This window comes from Scomber japonicus, chromosome 7, assembly GCF_027409825.1.
Source record: "Scomber japonicus isolate fScoJap1 chromosome 7, fScoJap1.pri, whole genome shotgun sequence".
NCBI classification, from domain to species: Eukaryota; Metazoa; Chordata; class Actinopteri; order Scombriformes; family Scombridae; genus Scomber; species Scomber japonicus.
In genome coordinates, this window is record NC_070584.1 from 28068071 (window position 1) to 28086839 (window position 18769).

General features: G+C 38.2%; 1 protein-coding gene across 2 annotated transcripts in view; it reads right to left on the bottom strand.

Annotated features, from left to right (window-relative positions):
* Positions 1-14547, bottom strand: part of atp11b (ATPase phospholipid transporting 11B (putative)) — a 59837-nt gene extending 45290 nt beyond the window's left edge. For both annotated transcript variants that reach the window (XM_053321846.1, XM_053321845.1), the window contains exons 1-3: positions 14218-14547; positions 1368-1484; positions 673-762 (exon numbers count right to left, since the gene is read on the bottom strand). In XM_053321846.1, the coding sequence (XP_053177821.1) occupies positions 673-762; positions 1368-1484; positions 14218-14244 (234 nt within the window). In that variant the 5' untranslated portion in view covers positions 14245-14547. The remainder of the gene's footprint in view (positions 1-672; positions 763-1367; positions 1485-14217) is intronic.
* Positions 14548-18769: the final 4222 nt, after the last annotated feature.

The window sequence follows — 18769 nt, forward strand, 5'->3', positions numbered from 1 at the left end:
ATCTGCATAGGCTTTAAAAATCCTGTATCTGTCAGGCTCAAATAAGAATTAACATAAACTATAATGAGTTAAGACATTTCTTAACTTGATTTGATAGGGGAAAAGCTGTTCACAACAGGTATCTAAAAAATCCATCTCAAGGAATCTAAAAATGGTCACATCAGCCTTTTAAGAAGACGTCGTGTCCACAATGTCAAGAGGAAAAAAGGCTCTTCTTTCAGTGATTTGAGACTAAGCTGACTTCAGCTTCACTGACAAGTTGAGTGGGTGAAAACAGCCTTTTTAGACAGAGTCAAGTCGATTGCTTTGGCTTCACTTCACAGGCCCAAATAAATCAGGAGAAGCCTGAAAATTTGAAAGCCAAATTCTACTTGAGCAAAGGCTGACTGATGCATACTGAAGGCCTGACGCTGAGGACTGGCTGCAGAGACACATGTACTACTTAATGTGTGGGTGTAATGTTTTAATACTGGGGCAGACTTGTCTCTCTACTAGTCCCTAGAAGTCGATGAGTCACTCGCTCCTGCACACGCAGACACGCACATATTTGTGTCGAGAGCAGCAAGAATTGAGGTCATACTTGACTCGTCACCAACTGACTGAGGAGAGCATGTACCTGTAATAAAGAATACTCTATGTGTGTGTGTGTGTGTGTGTGTGTGTGTGGTTTACCTGTACAAGGAAGATAATGAGAAAATAGAAGTTGGCTATTCTCCTGAACTGCTCAAACAGATTCTTGGGGACAAAATTCCAAATTGTGTACTGAAAGAGAAAGAAACAAAGTTATACTGACATTATTATAATATATATAAAATATCAATGCATGCCAGGAGAAAATTAGGTGCAAATAAGTACTTTAGCCATGTCTTCTCTTCAGAAAACTGTTTTCAGATTGCTTTTTTTATATATGATTATATATTCTGTCTCTCTTCATGACTTGAGATCAATTTAATACAAAGCCAGGTGACTTAACCCATCTGTCAATCATTTCATCAGCAACAGCCTAATCACTGACAGTCATCACTGCTGGTGGCCGTGATCCTGTTATCAGCAGACCATGCATCTCCTTCCACATATCTTAGACTACTGCTGCTGCTGCTGCTGCTGCTGCTGCTAGGCTCCAGGCTGCCTTTATAAAATTAGCCAGACTGGTTTCAGTACACTTTTTTGAAGTCATGTTTGCAATGTTAAGATATGAGAAAATAACTATTATCTCATCTTATTAAGTAGACACCTCTCCATAAAGTATAATCAATAGCCATATAGACTAATTCTGACAGACTAACATTTAATCCTGTAGTTAAAACACCGCAGGGAAAAGATACCATGGATAGAGTGTCAGTACTGGCTAAAGCAACGTTTGGTACCTTGGATGAGATGATTCTGTTCTCAGCAAAACGTTGTGGTGTGTAGAGGCCATGCTGGGGGAAACGGTTTGCCACGTAAACCGTCCTGGTGTCACTCTGATGGGGGGGATCAAAGCCCTGAGAGGGAAAGAATGGATGAGAAGAGGGATGAAGTGGAGAGATGGAGAAGGCGGGGCAAGAAAAAAAGAGAGAAAGAGGGGGAAAGAAGAGGGGGTTGAACAAAGAGACAGCAGGTTAATTACATAACAACTCCTCTCTTTGAACATCTCTTATAGCTCGCAGACATCACACTTTTTTTCTCTGTGCAAGTTAACTCATGTAAAAGTTATTTCAATAAGTAGGCCGTGCTTTTCTACAAAGGTTACCTGGCTTTAAACTTTTGACTTATTTGTATGTACTGTATAGCAGTTTGACAAAGTAGTGCCCAAAATCACAATTATTAAGCCATACAGTAGTAATAGGAGAAATACTCATACTGTTATTATCATAAATGACATAACAGAGATACACTTGATTACTGTAAGAAGACAAAGAAATATCAAAATAGATGGGAGTTCAAATAAATTACTGCCGGGAAAATACACTTTAGCTCACATTTGAAATAACCATACATTAAAGCTATTAGACTTCATCAGAGTGATAGGCAATCAACTGAAATGAAGAATTGGCAACTGAAGGGGAAGTAACATTACGACATTAATATTCTGAAGCCAAGTCTTATTTCACGTAGGTGGCGTTAGAAAAGAGGCACGACTAACTCCTTGACACTCTCCGCCACGCTAAAATCCCACCAGGGGAAAAAACATTACGTGTTTCTATTCAATGTGGTTTCAGTTACAGTATAGTATATAACTGGGGGTGTAAAGGCATTTTCTCTATGGGGTCATTATTCTATTGAGTGTAGCCAAGGGTTAGTTTGGGACTTGAAGGGGGTCAAACGGTGAGAAACAGAAAGACAAACAATAGCAGACACTACACTAGTATTACATCATGTAAGTACAGCTGGAGGTTTATAGTTACAGTGCAATGTGAGAGAAAAAAGGTAAATAGTTCTTACTCTACTACTACAATTACTACGATTGTATGTTGCTGTGAGTTTTTACTCCAAAGTAAATATCTAGAGTAACTAAGCTGGTTAAAGCAAGATAAATTCCCCTGCTCATTTTAATCCAACAGTGGATAAAGCTTAATTATGTGTTAGATAGCTTATATAAGAAACTAAAGCCCTGCAAGATGTCTCCAATAAAAAAAAGGGGGGGGGGGGGGGATCAGAATAGCTGGTATAAATCAACATCATGTTCATCTCAGTTTAGTCACCAGCTTTGTCATACTGTCTTGCCCCTAACCACATAAACTGAGTGACATTTAGATGAACCCTGACAACTGTGGTTTTTTTACACATACACCACTTGACATGTTGTAAATAGAAATGGCATTCAGGTGGGGGTTATATGAGCATGGTTAAACCACATTGCTGAATGTCAAAATGTCTTAACCGTCCTGTCGTCCTCCCAGGTCAAATTGACCCCATCTCTTTTTGACTGTTCCTTCTTTCCCTCCTTCCCCCCTCTTTCTTCAATTTTTCCTTCGTTCTTCTCCTCCTTCCCTCTTTTTTTGCTCCCTCCTCCTTCCATACTTCTTTCCTCACTTCCTTCCTTCCTTCCTTCCTTGCTTGCTTCCTTCCTTCCTTCTCTCTTTACTTCCTTCATCTTTCCCTCCCTCCCTCCCTCCCTCATCTCCTTACTCCTTTCCTTCCTTCTTTCCTCTTTCCTTCCTTCCTCCCTCCGTACTCCTTTCCGTCCTTCCTTCCTTCCTTCCTTCCTCTTTCCCTCCCTTCCTTCCTTCCTCCTTTTTTCCCCCCTCCATAATATTAGCGATACTGTAAGGTTTGATCATCTTCATTCATTCATCTACAAACCAGAACAAGTAGATGCACTTTTCATTCATTAAAATACATTTCTACTGTATAAATCTCATTTCTTTCATACTGTAGCTCTAGCATTTGTTTCCCTTGGTGCTATTCTGTGTGTCACACCCCATCCAACATGACTGCTGCACTGAATGCTTAAAATCACTTGCAAATGTTAAATGACGTTGGTCCAACGCTCACACGCCCATTCACAAACACAGAGGAATGCATCCTGGCCACGTCACTCACTCCCCAAACAGATCCAACTCTATTCAGGACACATGTGAACAATTACTGTCCAAACTGTTACACTGTCTCGTGCTTCTCCGTCTGCTGCTGCTGGTGCTGCTGCTCTGTTATCCTTTTCTACTTAAAGGCACCACACCTAAACTAAGATTGATCATCCACATTTGTTAATCAAATTTTTATACTTTTTAAAAAAACTTAAATCAAACTTTATTCAAACTGTGCCATTTCTTGGTCGTTTTCTAGCATGAAATCAGACAGTGATCCACTGATTCTGTTGTTTTCGACTTGCTCAAAGCTTTTTAAAGTTTGTCCTTTTATCCTTTCTTTGCCTCTTTGCATTATATTTATTTAATCACCATTTCTAGACCAACTTCTAACCTCCTACATTTGAACAGTAAATTCAAGATATAAACTATCCACAGTTAATATTTGGTGCTGCCTTACAGAAAACAATTATGTCTTTAAACCTGTTTTTTTAGACTGCATATTTAAAGGTATGCCATGCAGAAGAAAAGTAATCCCTCTCAATCAGTCATGACCAAGTAGAAGTGTTAGGTGATGTATTGTGATGTGTGCCTTCTACATGTATTTTCTTGTTATTTTTTGCTGTGTTCGGGATGCTTCTGGGCATCAACCTTCAGGCAGTGGGTGTGTAGCCCCCAGTCTATAAAACTGCACAGGGTATGAGATCGGGACTTGTAGCATAGCGACCAGGCTACATGGCAGTTTCCTCTGCTCTGCTTTGCATGGATGTGTAAAGAGCAGCAGTTCTGTGTTTCTAGTTGAGTGAGGACTGGACAAGATGAAGCTCCACATTCACACTAAATCTGGTAATTTGGCATGTTTATGTGCTTTAGAAACAATCCGAAAATAATGTTTCATTTATCTGATTTTCTCTCTCTCTCACCAACTGACAAATCCTGCATAGTATACTTTAAACACCTTAATGCCCTGATTCTGTGTACTCAAACCAAAAAAAAAAAAAAGCTGTCTAGCAACTTCTTACCATAATACATGCCATAATACATGCAACAGTGTTTGTTTCTTTTAAAGCAACATCCTGCATCACAGTCACACTGTTGCACATCCAGTACGATGTTATAGTCATACTTTAGTGTTGCTGTAGCAAACAGGAATCTGCACAATGCTATCTCTGTTCTAAAACACTGGCTCCTAAGCTGGTCCCATGAGTCAGTTACACTTAATCAGACATTAAGTAATACAGGATTTTAAATTAACCAATGTAACCCGGCGACTGTAGACATTGACCGGTCAGGAAGTGAGTTTTGTAAGTCAGAAAACAGAGTAATAGTTGGTTCACCGGCATTGATCAATGAGCTGTTACATCCCTGCAGATAGATGATGGTAGCTTTTTACTTTAAGGAATGTAAACATCTTACTTAATGCACTTTTATGTGATTAATCAAACAAACCTTGATGGCTGTTGGTGAGGAACAATATTTCACCTTCACTTTCTCCACCTAGCTTTTCAGGTAGTCTGAGGATTCAGAGCACTCCACCACATCAATCAGCTACCAGTTAAATTGCTTAATCATTGAAATCCTTGCACACAGTAGCCTAGGTTTGCTTAATTGCTGACAGAGTACAAACAAAACAGCTCTGTGTTACTATGACGAAGCTGTAGCCTTGTAGAACCTCACCGAGTGTTTCTATAGCAGCCTGTAATAGTCACTGATGGAGCAGCTCTTTAACTTTATTATAGGTTTGGCCTGTGACACTTACTCATACTGAAAAGATCAAACTGTGTACTGGTTCATCTTGTTGAGCCAACAAGTAAACTACAAATTAAGGATAAAACTAGTACATCCAGTACAACAGTGATTCTCAGTGGACCAAACCAGTAACAGTCCGTGCAGTGTAACTTTGTTTAAGTTATTCACACCTGGGACCGTCCTCCAAATCATTAAGGTATGAACCAAAATAAAATATTCGATAACGTCTCCCGTCAAACAAAACGAAAATACAACTATTTGTATGGACTTGCTAATCAACTAATCGCAAGTGTTCTTCGATTTAATGCGACGTGGTGCTAAAGTTGTGGTGAATTTGAGTTAGCGTGCTTAGCAGTTCAGTAGCCAAGATGCCACCTAAACGCTCTGAAGTGTGTCTACACCAGGCGGGGAGTTCTGGTCCTCTGAAATGAGGCCAACGTGGAAGTAACTTAGAACTGCATTCTATCAAAATGCCACCAGGGGGCGACCGTTTTGGTGTCAAAAGGACTTCCGTTTCAATACAAATCAATGGATGTCTTCGAGATCCAGCCCTCGCAACCTATCGCAACCTCCCCGCTCTGCCCATGGCTCCGCCCATGATCCCGCCTCATGCCCATATAGGTAGAATCCGTGTTTTTATTTTTCCCAGCATGCACCTGAAATTGTCAAGATGGCGCTGCCTAGATTAGAAACTATTGGCTTCCGAGCAGCAGTCCACAAACCAATGGGTGACGTCACGGATGTTACGTCCATTTCTTTTATACAGTCTATGGTCTACACTACACGCCTGTTACACCAGATAAAAGCAAGTACACAAAATGTGTAATTTGTTTTTTTTAAACGATACCCAGCCCTATCACACCTGTATCCAGTTGGTGGCGAGTGCACACATTAGCTGTTTCTAGTCTTTTCTTGTCTTTGGTCTCACGTGCATGAACTTGTTGTTTAGGTGGCTTTAGTTTTTGTTACCTACTCTGGCAAAATGTCACAGCAGCCAAAGTTTCTTAAAAAGTCGATTAATTGTGACGGCATTGATCAACGAGGTGATGAATAAAATTAAATTAAAATGATGGGTAATAATAGATTATGACTGAATTTTTAGGACCATGTACATCAAAATTAAAAACTAACCCAACCACTGAAATGGACTACACTGCTTTTAGACTACAAGCATTCACACACATACTCATACACAGACAGCTGCAAACTACCACACAGGGTCACTGGTGCAATCATTAGGAGCAATTTGGGGTTTAGTATCTTCTCGCCCAAGGACAGTAATCTTTTGATTAGTGGACGGCCTGCTCTACCTCCTGAGCCACAGCCACCGCCCTGGATAACCGGTAGCAAAGATGTTATCTCACAAGGACAGTGCATAGTGTACGAACATGTGTATTTAGTTCAGCGTCTGTTCTCTCATCATTTTTGTTCAGCATAAAAGCAGAGTGGTTGATTTTAAACCAGAATTAAACAAATAAAACTTATTTCATGGATTTATTTTTTATTTTGAAACCTTATCTCTTAATATATTTGTTTAAAACAGTCTGGCCACAGATGCAACCCGTCCGCCCCCAAAGCTGCACAACAGCCACAACTGGAAAATACTCCAATGTGATAAGATTAATGTAAATATCATGCATTGTGTCATGTTATCCAGTGAATAATACTCTGTTGTGAATAGTTACATACACTTAACCATCCATAACAACTAAGATTGGTCAACTGATATCAATCTCTCTGTCACAAAACCAGTAAATCCAATGATTAAATAATCAAAATAAAACACGATAGGATGATCTGATAGTATTAAATGTCACTTTCCATTAGATCCATTTATTTTTAAAACAGACAAAAGGTTAAAACCAGTTTGTTGTGTCTGTGCTGTGGCCCATATGGCATTAACTGGCTCTGCATTGTTCTCCTCTTCTAAAAACCAAGATAAATACAAAATCAGTCATAACACTATTGTTACTGGTAAACGTGGGGGGGAAAAAAAGGTATTAACCCTTACACACTGTTATTTTCAGGCATTTCACACTATCCCCTCAAGATTAGTGTATATACATCATTTTGGGACCACAAAGCATTATCAGTCTTTAATAAATGTGCACAAAATACTTGAAAGTTGAAATATTTTCATTTTTTGCATATTCTAGTCACTTTAGGTAAAGTCATCACATTTCTGGCTAAAAGAAAAGGTTTTTAGGGTTTGTTTTTCCTCTCTCAAATGTAAAAGTGGGTCAAAGTAGACCCTGAAAAGTATGTAAGGGTTAAAAAATAAATAAGAAATACTTTAGATTTTGAGCAAGTGTTGGTTTGACTTTGTATTGCGTAAAGAAAGGTGCCTCCTTGTCACTTCTGTCTGCTAGCAAACAGAAATATGCCTAAAAGCTGCTGTGTGATGGGTGGTGGTGTTGGGATGAACTAAGTTTTCATAAGCTGTGCCCTACTGAAAAACCAAGCCTCAGACAGATGTGGATACAGGCGTGTGTGCAGTGCGGTGGAAGAGACAGACTCGACCTGAGCAGCACAGGCGCCTGCAGCTCAAAAACCTCCCTAAAAAAATGACACATATTCTTGGACACTGCTAAGTCACAGTGAACACACATGAAAGTAAAAACAGAAACACAGAGCAGCTGTTTAATTGAAACATATGCTGTGTCTGGAATAGATGTTAGCATTCAGCTAAAATGCTAACTGTAAAAGCCTGAATGGAGAAATGTGTTTAAAAACTGTATTTGCCACGTTCATAAATTCACCATCAGTCATTAATAATGTTTGATTAATTGTAAATGAAACTGTCAGAGAGCAAACAGAGTACAGAGAACATTTGATAGAATATAATGAATATGTCATGCTTGAAGGTTGAGTTTGGATCAGCTGCACAAAAATGTAAAAAATGATGCATTTTATGGACATTTTTGACAAATTTGACCCTGAACAGTACGTAAGGGTTAAAACTAAAGTTCCACGTCAGCCTGTGGACCTGATGCCAGCCTGTCTATTCATGCATAGCATCTTAACCCTTAAATACTATTTGACTTTTTTTTTTTTTTTTACATTTGAGAGCTGTAAAAACACCCTACACACATTTATTTTAGTCTGACTTTTACTACAGCTGATACACATTTTTATATATGAAAAACGTACAAACTTGACTTGTGTTTATTAAAAAAAAATCAAAAATCAGCATTAAAACATGTTGTTATATTCTTCATTATCCATAAAATGTTCTCCTAGACCATAAAATAGGGGTTGTGAATGTTTTCCACAAGATAAATCAAACAGAAGGATTAATCAAGCATTTTTTTAATGACAGATGGAGCATTTATGTGAATTGGTGTAGAGACTAATTATGAGTTAGTATATGAACAGCATGTAAAGGGTTAATGTAAAGGGTTTCAGCACATGCTATAAACCGCCTCTGGTAGACAAACGTTGCTAAAATAACCCTTTGACTTGCAGATATTTAATTTCTTCTTTAGCTAGCTACAGGCATGTTGCTAGTGTTCCAGCACATGGTTGCATATAATGGCGCCGATTGTTTTCGCCTCCAATGGGCATTATCAGAATATGATACTTTGCTGTCTGTCTTTATAAAGTAACATATTAGTGCCACTTACACCATTTTTATGTGTTTTATGTTTAATTTCTCTTATTAAATCTATACCAATCACAAAAGTGCAGAAGGTGGACTATTAAGATGGTGCAAAGAGCCTGATACTGAGTGATGGAGTGTCCACACTGGCCATAACCTAAGAGAAAATGGCATGTCATGTTTTACTGGCAGTATAGTAATGAGCTGAACAATACGGAAAAAAATATCTAATTGTGATTATTTTGACTGATATTGCAACTGCGCTATGGTTTGCAATATTAGCGGGAATGATCATTATTCTCATTTTCATTGGAGGACAAATCAAAATGATTATGGTGTGATTTTTGCTGGGATCTATACCAAACTAAGATGTTTTCTTAAGTCTGTAGTCTTAAGTCTGATATTTAATTTAATAAAAGTGTACACTGACACACATTTTTGCCTTGAACAGATAGTGTATAGCGCCTCCTGCGATGTAAAACTTGCAGTGGCCATACTGCGATTTCCATTATATTTCGACCAATTGTTAAACTCTACGATATAACAACAATGTGACTTTGTTGTGAACACTCCTCACAGCTGAAATCAGGCTTTTCATGCTGTCCCCACACTCTCGTACCACATCAATTGAAAGGCCGACAGGTAATTACTCTGTACCAAAAGCCTACAAGTTCCACACAGTACCTTTGGGGAAATCACTGGCATCAACAACGGCTCAGCAATAGACTAATGCATCACGACCAGGGTAATACACTGAGTAGCATTACACACTAAGAGGCATTTAATAAAATGGGACGAGCTAATCAGAGATGGAAAGAATGAATGGAGAAGGGGTAACAGAAAGAGTGAGCGGTAAAGACTAAGAATGCGACACAAAGAGGGGAAGAGAGAGAGAGCAATAGACCGATCTCTAGTCAGATGTCGTGGGTGTTGTTTTTGACTGATGTCAACAGCAACATGAGCACAGGCATGTCAAATAGATATCTAACAACATCCTACGGAAGAGCTACAGGTGATTAAAAATTAACTATTCTGTTAATGGTGGGACAGGCTAGTTATTTATGATATGATTTACTGCTTTATGATAGCAGATAAGTAGGGCTGCTGCAGCAATGTGTGATAATGATCCTGAATGAGACTGTAAAAAAAGTGTTCAACCGGGCCAGATGCAAAGTGTTTTGCATTGTTATGAATATTAGATGTTTATTATTAACAGAATACTTTTTGTCTCTCGCTTATTCCATCATTGAACAGAGTACCAGAGGATTTTATACTGATTTTCTTTCCTCCAGGCAGCGATCGGTTTCTATTCAACTTGCAGAGACTGAAACATAATCGAGTTACAGGTCATGCATAAAAGCATTCAATCACCTCTAGTTTCAAATGACATATTCAGTTGAGCTATACAGTTGCAAGCAATACCTAAGAAAACTCTTCCCTCTTAGCGCATTCAAGCAATTTCCACAAAGTCCCACATCACCAATATCAAGCTTCACAGAGGACAAGATTTACATTTGCTGTGCAAGCCTCTGGGAAATAACAATAATAATAATACTAGTACCACGATTATTATGAAAAAGAACAACGTGGACTTTGTATTTTCTGGCTTTAAAACAGCTGCTGCTGTTTAGCAACCACATCTCAAGTCCCAGATGTCCTGAACACCAGAGTAGACTTTCATACCATACGGGCAGAGGGCCAATAGCTGCCTGTAAGGTGGAAAATCAATACGAGAAAAAAAAACAAAGCATATGATATACTTTCTGGAGCGGTAAGAAAACAAAGTGTACACTGTAATTTGTGAATTAACAATAAAAATGAGTGTTTCCCACAGAAGTTTGTGAGACTATGGTGGTTGGACCTCAGTCGGACCCTCTAGGGATTCTTTTTGTACATTTTTAAGTCAAATGCATCATTCTGGTGCACTCAGAGAGCAAAATGAAGAGGTTATATCTATAAAAAAAACTAAAAAAAACAAAGCTGTAGTAATTTAACTACTGGGTGTGTATATGTATGAATGGTGATGACACAACCACAAAGCATGGGTAATAAATTCTACCAGTTCATAAATGTTTCAAACAAACCATCAAAAAAAGACTTCAGGACAAGATGTCATAAAGGGTTTTTCCTAGTCGGTGCTGCAGCCTGTCCTGTATTTAGTCTTTTGTGATGTTAATGCACATGACAGACATGATATCAACTCTGGTGATGGAGGAGGACTGACATGAAAAGCCTGCCACACTGCCCCTGCCCATCTGTACTTATTTAGCCATGCCCAATGAGACTCACCCACATGAAACCTCCTCCTCCTCTCTTTGTCTTTCTAAATGTGGACCAATGTCACCAGAAGTGAACCGATAAGCGGCGGCCGTGTGAGTGATAAGCAGCGCCGTGTTACCTACCAGTTGATACCAAGGTCACACTAAAACACCCCCCCCCCCCTCACCCTTCCCCATCACCCAAAGCAAACTTTTTTTCATCAGGCCATTTTGAATTAAGATGCATTTTAATTACACTTTTAATTAACCAGGCAGGTCAAGCTATATGGGATGGGTCAAATTAAGTGTGCTATCTCAAATTAGGAGCAACTCGAGGTTAAAAATGAATCTCTAAAAGCAGATTTTGTACAAACTTGGCAATTATGAAGCTTGAGCAGGAGGCGAACTCTGACCTAACCAGAAGCACAGGGAGCATTCAAGGACTAGGATATAAGGGAGTTTAGACACACCTTACAATTCATAAACTCACTGAGGTGCTGCGATGACATCAACAATTTAACCAATGTATGACTTGCATGAATTACTTCATTCACATGGGGGAGGCCCTGCTCACACACACACACACACACACACACACACACACACACACACACCTTCATTTATACTGTTTGTTACTCAAACAGTGAACTCTACTTTGAGAATCATGTTTTTTTTTACTCCTGCCCTGGCTGAATTACACTGCCCCACCATCTGTTCCTTAATTCAATATAAAATGTTACTAATAACATTGAGATCTCTACCTGACCTGGCTCCACTTTACATTTCTGAACTCCTCACACTTTATCCTTCAGATCTGAAAATCAGATGGTGTTACATCTTAAAAGGAAGGTCCAGGCTTAACGCTAAAAGGACACAATGTTTTTACTGATGTAGCCCAACGCTGTGGAACAAACTCTCCCCTCAGTATCAGGTCAGGAGAGTCGGTACCTCGTTTTAACCCTCACATACTGTTCTTATTCTACAGCCCTGCATGTTCCTGGGTCTAAAATTCCCCTCATGAAAAGTGTCTACACCAAGTTTTGAACCACAAATCTATTTAAAATGCATCAATAGTCAATCTGACTGATCAATGAATAGGTGATTAAACCTTGATAGATGCTTCAGAGACCAGAGAGAGTCTCATTTATCTACTATAACACAGTGTCCTATTTTACCTAAAACATGAAAATATAACATAGCAATAATTATTTAAATGTTATTTTATTGAAACTGAACAAAAAGCCATGTCAGTAGATATGGGTACAATTGGACCCTCAATGGACACGAATCTGTAGCACCTTTTACAATATGTTCATTTTAGTGCATTTTGGCCACTTGTCATCAAATGTCAGAGTAAAATAACATTTGAGGAGTTTTTACAAGCTGTCAAATGTCAAAATGGGTCAGATTTGACCCAAACAGTACATAAGGGTTAAAAAGACCCACTTTTACAAACAGGCATTAGTGTTATGGCTGCTTTTTTGTTGTGGTATTTATTGTTTAATGTTTCATCAAACCTATTTATGCTTGATTATTGCTTTTATTGTGTATTTGTGTATGTTATTGTGTTAATATCGTATTGTATGAAGCACCTTGTAACTTGTGCTATAGAACATAAAGTTTATAATCATTATTGTTTGTGATCAGAAATTAGCCCCCCAAAAAAGCCTATTTATATTATTGTGTCACTGCTGCATGACTGAAAGCAAAAGAAAAGATCACTCTTCCTTTCAGCAGTCACATGGGTAATTCAAACCTCAATGCTCCTGCTATGCACTGTTGACTCACTCTCTGCACTGGCAACACGAGTTAAAATCAGCATCAGACTCTTCTTCTGTTTTTTTCTTCTTTTTTTGCACGACATATCTGAGATATACTGGACTATTACTGTCATTTTAACCTCTCTGTTTCTCTACTGACGCCTCTGTCTATCACTGTGTCACCCTACAGCCATGTTTGTAGACAAACAACAGGTAATTACGGCTAATACAGGATACTCTCTAAAGCATATTTATTCAACCAGAGACAGTTAACGCAAAAAAAAAAGAAAGTTTAGTCCAATTTCTTTTCCTTTTGCAAATATATTCAATCAGACATGAATCAAAACAACGCTGAGCCAATTAAAATGACATTAAAGTTAGTGATGTGTTGCAGAGTGAAGACAACTCTTAACATGAATAAATGAGGCTGCCTAGAAAAGTAATTGTGTAAAGTAAAGTAGGGTGTGGTTAGAGTTGCAATAGCCTCTAGGTTTAGGTGAGGTTGTGAGTTTACAAAGTTTAACTAAAGCTAAGTTGTTAGCCAGTGAGCTAAGACTCAGACAATGTTTATTCAATTAGAACAACACAAATCAGCTGTTGTTATAATACTAAAAAACAAGTTAAAGCTAAAACCTCAGGGATGTTGCAGAGGTCTCTACTTATCATTAATTAATAGGAGCTAGTTGTGAAGGTTTAGTTTAGTTTGGTTTAGTTTAGTTTATATTCGCACATGTTAAAAATATGCACCAAAAAAAAAAGACAAATACTGACAAAATAACATACTAATGGAAGTGAAAGTGTAAATACAAGTGCAGTTCATACAGTTTTAAAGCATCCACCTACACAAAATAAATGTTAAAAACAACTTAAAGCAACTTCAAGCTCAAACCTCAGGGATGTTGCTGAGGTCTGCACTTAGCTTTACTTATCGGCAGCTAGCTGTGAAGGTTGCTAACATGTTTAGTTTAGTTTGATTTAGTTTATATTTGCACATTTGTTAAAAATATGCACCAAAAAGGGACAAATAACGACAATATAATATACAGTGCAAGTGTAAGTGTAAGTGTAATGCAGTACATGGAGTTTAAAAGCCTCCACCTAAAACAAAATGTTAAAATTTCACCATATTATTCACCTCCACCTGGCTGTCATCACACACAACAATGTTTTGGACACACAGCTAACTATTAGTGGAAATGCTGTGTTAGCTAGCGAGATGTTACCCCCTGTTAAAGTTCATGCACCTCTCCTAAAAGCTAAGGAAATCATTATATTATGCTGCTGCTGCTGTGAGTTAATGTGTGCCAGCATTATGAGAAAAGGTAGTAAGAGATATTATTTACCAGCTGCTGTCGTATCCACCGTAGCATCCTTACAAAAAAAAAAAAAAAAACACACAACACCAATATGATCCAAGTAGCCTTGAACAGTCGCTAGCCAGCCAGCGCTAGCAACTAGCTACTCTATAACAAAAACAGTCCCGAAACATGAATATCTTCCCCTCTCCCAACGAAGGCAGCTCTTCTCGGTTGCATTACGCGACACATTCATGCAGTGTAGTTGTGCAAAAGATTAAATCCAGCTGTTCCCATTCCGCGGTAATGTCCACACAAAAATGATCCACGGTAAGGGAGAGAAAAAAAAGTGACAGACGGCTGGTTAAAAAAGAAAGAAGTCCCAGCTACAGCTACATCTCTGCTCTGCCACGATAGGCTTCCTCCTGCCTGCACACAGCCGACACGGGCTGCTCTCTGGTGGCCTCGCGACGCCCCCTACCGGCCGGTCTATCTGCTGCACTCAGAGATAGATACAGTAGATAGATAGATAGATAGATAGATAGATAGATAGATAGATAGATAGATAGATAGATAGATAGATAGATAGAACATCAGGATATTTATTATTAGGCTGGATAGATAGATAGATAGATAGATAGATAGATAGATAAATAGATAGATAGATAGATAGATAGATAGATAGATAGATAGATAGATAGATAGATAGATAGATAGATAGATAGATAGATAGATAGATAGAGCATCAGGATATTTATTATTAGGCTGGATAGATAGATAGATAGATAGATAGATAGATAGATAGATAGATAGATAGATAGATAGATAGATAGAGCATCAGGATATTTATTATTAGGCTGGATAGATAGATAGATAGATAGATAGATAGATAGATAGATAGATAGATAGATAGATAGATAGATAGATAGATAGATAGATAGATAGATAGATAAATAGATAGATAGATAGATAGATAGATAGATAGATAGATAGATAGATAGATAGAGCATCAGGATATTTATTATTAGGCTGGATAGATAGATAGATAGATAGATAGATAGATAGATAGATAGATAGATAGATAGATAGATAGATAGATAGATAGATAGATAGATAGATAGATAGATAGATAGATAGATAGAGCATCAGGATATTTATTATTAGGCTGTTTATTATTTATAATACGAAACAGGTGTTTCTGGTCATAGATCGATATATAGATACATAGATACAAATAGATAGCTAGAAAGATAGATCGATATAGATACATAGATAGAAATAGAGCAGCATACATGAAAATGAATATATCTGTATAAAATATGTCAGTATATATTACAGATAAAGAAATATATGGATGTATAAATAGTAAAGTGCAGCAGTAGTAGAATATGTATTGCGCTTAGTCCCAGTGAGTGAGTGTGTGTTGGGAGGGCACACACTTCCACTGCAGCTCAACAGAGAGACACAAAGAGGGAATTTGATGCTTAAAGACTGTAAATATGGCAGATATCCACTTGATATGAATAATTCAGGCTGTTGAAGTTTCATATAAACTTCATACATGCTTTAAATTGATTGAATTAACTACTTTTAATCCAATTTATTACAATTTCCTTTAGGCTAAGTCTCTACTTCAGTAAAGAATGAGTGCACGCCTTTTAATAAAGTATTCTTACATAATGGGTATCTGCTATCACGATACTTCCTCAGTTACTTCCTATTCCTAATAGAGGCCTATAGCTCATTTCTGTCCTGCAAAGGGCGTCTTAGCAACTTAATCCGGGCATGGCTAAGTATATCTGCAGTGTCAGTGATCATTAATAAAACAATATAAAATGTATAAAACAATATGTAATAATATGTAAATATGTATGTGTTTCTTCCACATAGTGTTTTGAATAGCCAGGATCTCATATCACATGATAAATGTAAATAATGCAGTGGGGATATTAAATTGCTGACTGCATTGCTTACTTAGGCTTATAATACAGTATACACCAAATACTGATAATGCCCTGAGTTATATCTAGATTGCATACTAGGCACTTTTAAAACTAGTGACTACTCTTTGACATGGAGCCAACAGAGTGGAGACTTAAAGTAGATTTGCTTACTCCAAAGTGTGTTTTTAGACATCACAAGCCAGAGAGAGTTTGTTTGTGCTTTCCTGGGGCAAGTCCTCACCAAACATGGGCTGGAAAAATGAGTCCTTTTCACCTTTATTCATGGTCTCTTGCTCATAAGACATCTAATTTTCTTTGATTGATTGTGTGGTTCCTCTTTGAATGGGAAATTGCAAACATAGTCACACAGATCAAGATATATAGCAGTTCCACAAATGAAAATCTTTTAGGTGGATGTATCATGTGTTTGGCTTTTCTTTATTCTTCCTTTCTTCTAATTCTCTTAGTGATGCCATTCTGTTGTTCCAGGATTTATCTTGTAAGGCAACTCACATAAAGTGAGGTCATCCTTGTATTAGTGCCTCTGTCCCAGTGATTAATCCATTCCTGTCTCCTCCTTGGAGGCTTGGCTGCAGTATAGCACTCAGTCAATAACGTATAGACTATGAACGATGCCACACAGTGAGACACCAAAATGTGAGTATATGGAACATTTGGTGGGAGTTTGTGCTAAATTAATTCAATATGCTGTACAGAATTGGACATACTGAAGAGTTGCTCCAATCAATGGCAAGAAGCAAATGGCAAATGATAATGATCCAATTTAATCAATGTATTCCAGTAGCTATATTTGGAGCTGAATAGCTGCAGCTGACCAGCAGTGGACTCTCTCTCTCTCTCTCTCTCTCTCTCTCTCTCTCTCTCTCTCTCTCTCTCTCTCTCTCTCTCTCTCTCTCTCTCTCCCTCTCTCTCTCCCTCTCTCTCTCCCTCTCTCTCCCTCTCTCTCTCCCTCTCCCTCTCTCTCCCTCTCCCTCTCTCTGCCCTCCTAAATGAAGGAATGAAACATATGAATGTATTTGCATCTTTTTGCATATTGCCCAATACTCCTTAAGGTGCTTATATGACTCAACTCTCTATTTGTGTTTATGTTGTATGTCCTAAGCTGTCTTTATTGTATGTTATTTTTTCTTTTTTTGAAATGCCTGTGATAATTTCCCCCATGGGGGACTATTATTGCAAGAAACCCTCCTACTTGTCTCTCCATCATGAAAGCCTTTTTTTTTTAAATAGGGAAAAAATACAGTGAAGCTAAGCTAAAAGCCACCAACATGCATTTAACTCCAGGATTAAGTCAGCTTTAGGCCACTCTATGAGTCAGCAGAGTAAGGAACTGACTGTGACACAGTACTTGCAACATCTTGGGTTCAAGCCCCACTCATATATCACACACAATACTCAGTGTCACGTGCCCTTTTCTGTTTTTCTTTTTCTGTATATCCAGTAAAAGCAGAAATGTCATAAACTCATCTTAAAAAGACAGCTTTACTCTGCAAATCCTGTGGGTAATCCGCTATCTGTCTGTGTTTGTATGTGAGCTCTGAGCCCAGTGGTTCCACCCATGTGACTGTCAGGGTAATCTCTAGGTTACACTAGCTTACATAACACCGCTGCAGCAGCAACATCTGGGAGCTCCCACCCCACAGCTGGATAGGATACAGTATGTAATCCTTTCATGTGAAAATCAGTGAGATGCTGTCTGTGTTAAAATGTAAACTTTTGTAGGCACCAAGAGAATCCCTCAGGCTGATAACCACAGAAATCAATAAGGTTTGCATAAGGGAGAAGTGATGTTTTGTTTAAAGCAGAAGTAATTTCATATACCTTAGGCTTCATGAAGCAAAGATCTAATCATGCTCCGTGGCCATGCATTGTTGAAATGCTGTATATGCTTAATGCATATATTTGTGCCTCAGACAGGAGAGAGCAGACTAGTGATCCATAATGCCCTTGATATCTGTCACGGAAATGGATGGCAAGGTACCAGATAATGTCCGGCTGCCTTTCCTGCTTTTTATTGAATTTAATTTCACTTATACTGTAGGCTTATGATTGCTTGTCATATTAAGTGCTGCAGTCTAACAGGTTGAAACCACTGCACTGCATGGTTAAAGGTATTAGTCATTCATACAGCATGTGTCCTACATATAAGGCGACACAATCTTTTATTTTATGTGTCATGTTAAATATGAAATTCTGCACCATTTGGACTTTGGCTGGAACAGTCAAATAAGCTCAGAAATTGGTGTCATTTAACTGTAATGAATCCTTTAGGAGTAGGAAAAAACATCTATGCTACACACATATCAACATGCACACACAGTATCTAGTCATAGTAGCATATGGATGCATTGCAGAGCACTAATTTGGACCTACTTTTCATTAACAACACCTATTATACATCACCCTGTACATTTTTCAAATTTCCAAACCTGCTGAAATTCCAGGACAAGACGAGCAACAACTAATTACTGACAAAACATCCTAATTTCTGAATAATATTGCTGAATCTTACACAGGTGCACCACAACAGGAACTGTGGTCCTCTGATGTGATTGAAATTACACCTGTCAGTTTGAATCAGTTACATCAGATCTGCTCTCAGTATAGTATAACCCACAAGCTTCTTTCACTAGCTC